At 29.6% G+C, this 1,670-nt stretch overlaps 1 protein-coding gene across 1 annotated transcript; it reads left to right on the forward strand.

Annotated features, from left to right (window-relative positions):
* The first annotated feature begins 807 nt into the window (after positions 1-807).
* Positions 808-1,272, forward strand: LOC131173123 (cyclase-like protein 2). Its single transcript, XM_058134888.1, has one exon. It carries the CDS (start codon positions 824-826, stop codon positions 1,226-1,228), a length of 405 nt encoding a protein of 134 aa, XP_057990871.1. The 5' UTR covers positions 808-823; the 3' UTR covers positions 1,229-1,272.
* The last annotated feature ends 398 nt before the right edge of the window (positions 1,273-1,670 follow it).

Here is a 1,670-nt window from a genome sequence, read left to right on the forward strand (position 1 = left end):
TATGGCATCTAATGCTGCTGTAAGCGACTACTAGTCCAATGGCCAAATAAGCTCCAAGTATACTTGTAAACTAATAAGGTAGCAAGTTCGGTGGTCTTTTGACCAGCGACTCTGACGTTCGAGTTAGAGTTTATTTGAGAATAGAGAAAATAGCAATAGATAGAGTTCTATAATGATTTTGACACTGTTTCTTATATTTATAGACCAAAAGCTAAGTAACCATTATAGTTATCTACATAAATTACATGAATATATACTAAAATACTTAATCAAACTAGCTTTTAAGTATAAAGCTTATAAACATCAAAATAAAAATTTAAGTCTCCCCCAATTTATATTTTTTTTAGTTTATAAGTTCAACTATAAGTTTAAAAATTATTATAAACAAACAGATTATTTTATTTTTATAGCTTATAAGCTGATTTGATCAGCTCATAAATTAAAATAAACACCTTTTTATAACATGATTTGAGAATTCATGATAAAATGACTCAATTTAATTTTATTGAATATATATATAAAAGATAATCAACAACTCAAATCCATGATTTCAGAAAAAGGGTATATGTATATTAGGTGAACCTAATAATTTCTCCTATATTTTAAGGTTGTGCTTAGGAATGCAGTAGTTTTCATATTAATATATTTTTGAGCAATTCTTGCATAGACCCCATTCATGCTGGTCTTAAAACCCAACATAAACATATCGATTTCATCACACACACACACATATATATTTCAAGTCTATTATAAGTTAGGTCTAGAAAAAAAGTTTTCCATTTATTTATTTTGTCTGGCTCTTTCCACCATATATAGTGCTTGCATGCGGGCCGAAGCTAAGCATGCGCATTTGCTTGATACTAATATACAAGCCATTTCCAATCCATCGTTTCCTATGGCTGCAGGAACCATGAGAAGAGTTCAACTAATGCTGCTATTGCAACTCTGCCCAGGGATTCTTACCCTAGCAGTCCGTTCACTGGACGAAGGGGTACTACGTATCGCAGTCCCAGAGAGAAGAGAGGTATATAATAATGGTAAAATCTATGATATCACCCACTTGATCACTCCTGAAATGTCAAAATGGGGCACTGCTGATGGGATGGGCCAAGTGGTAACCGTGATCGATAGCATAAAGAATGGTTCAGATGCTTATGTTTCTGAGATGAAGCTACCTTCTCACACTGGCACAAATGTTGATGCTCCATCTCACTTTTTTGAAGAATAATATGAAGAAGGGTAAGACGCAAGCACACTTGACTTGAAGACTCTTAATGGTAATACAATTTCATCCATCTTTCTCCCCTTTTCTTTATTGTTTTCATCAATATGTCAATTAAATAGAACCAATTCATCGTGATTTAAAATATGATATATATGATTGCTCTTTGATATTTTTATCTTTGTTTGATCTTTATATTTTTATGTAAATTTTATTTATATTATTTAATTTTAATTTTTTAATATTTTTTATTTTTATTTTAGCATCTATATCTTTATCAAAATTTCATTTAATTTCATTTTTTAATATTTATTTTTAACTCTTTAAAAATAATTTTATAATTTCAAATTTCACCTTTAATTCATGACAGATCAGATTTAGATAATTATTTTTCTTATTTTGTACTAATGAATATATATTTGCCTAATCTCTCAGGCTAATGAATTTC

Source organism: Hevea brasiliensis, chromosome 14 (assembly GCF_030052815.1).
Source record: "Hevea brasiliensis isolate MT/VB/25A 57/8 chromosome 14, ASM3005281v1, whole genome shotgun sequence".
Taxonomy (NCBI): domain Eukaryota; kingdom Viridiplantae; phylum Streptophyta; class Magnoliopsida; order Malpighiales; family Euphorbiaceae; genus Hevea; species Hevea brasiliensis.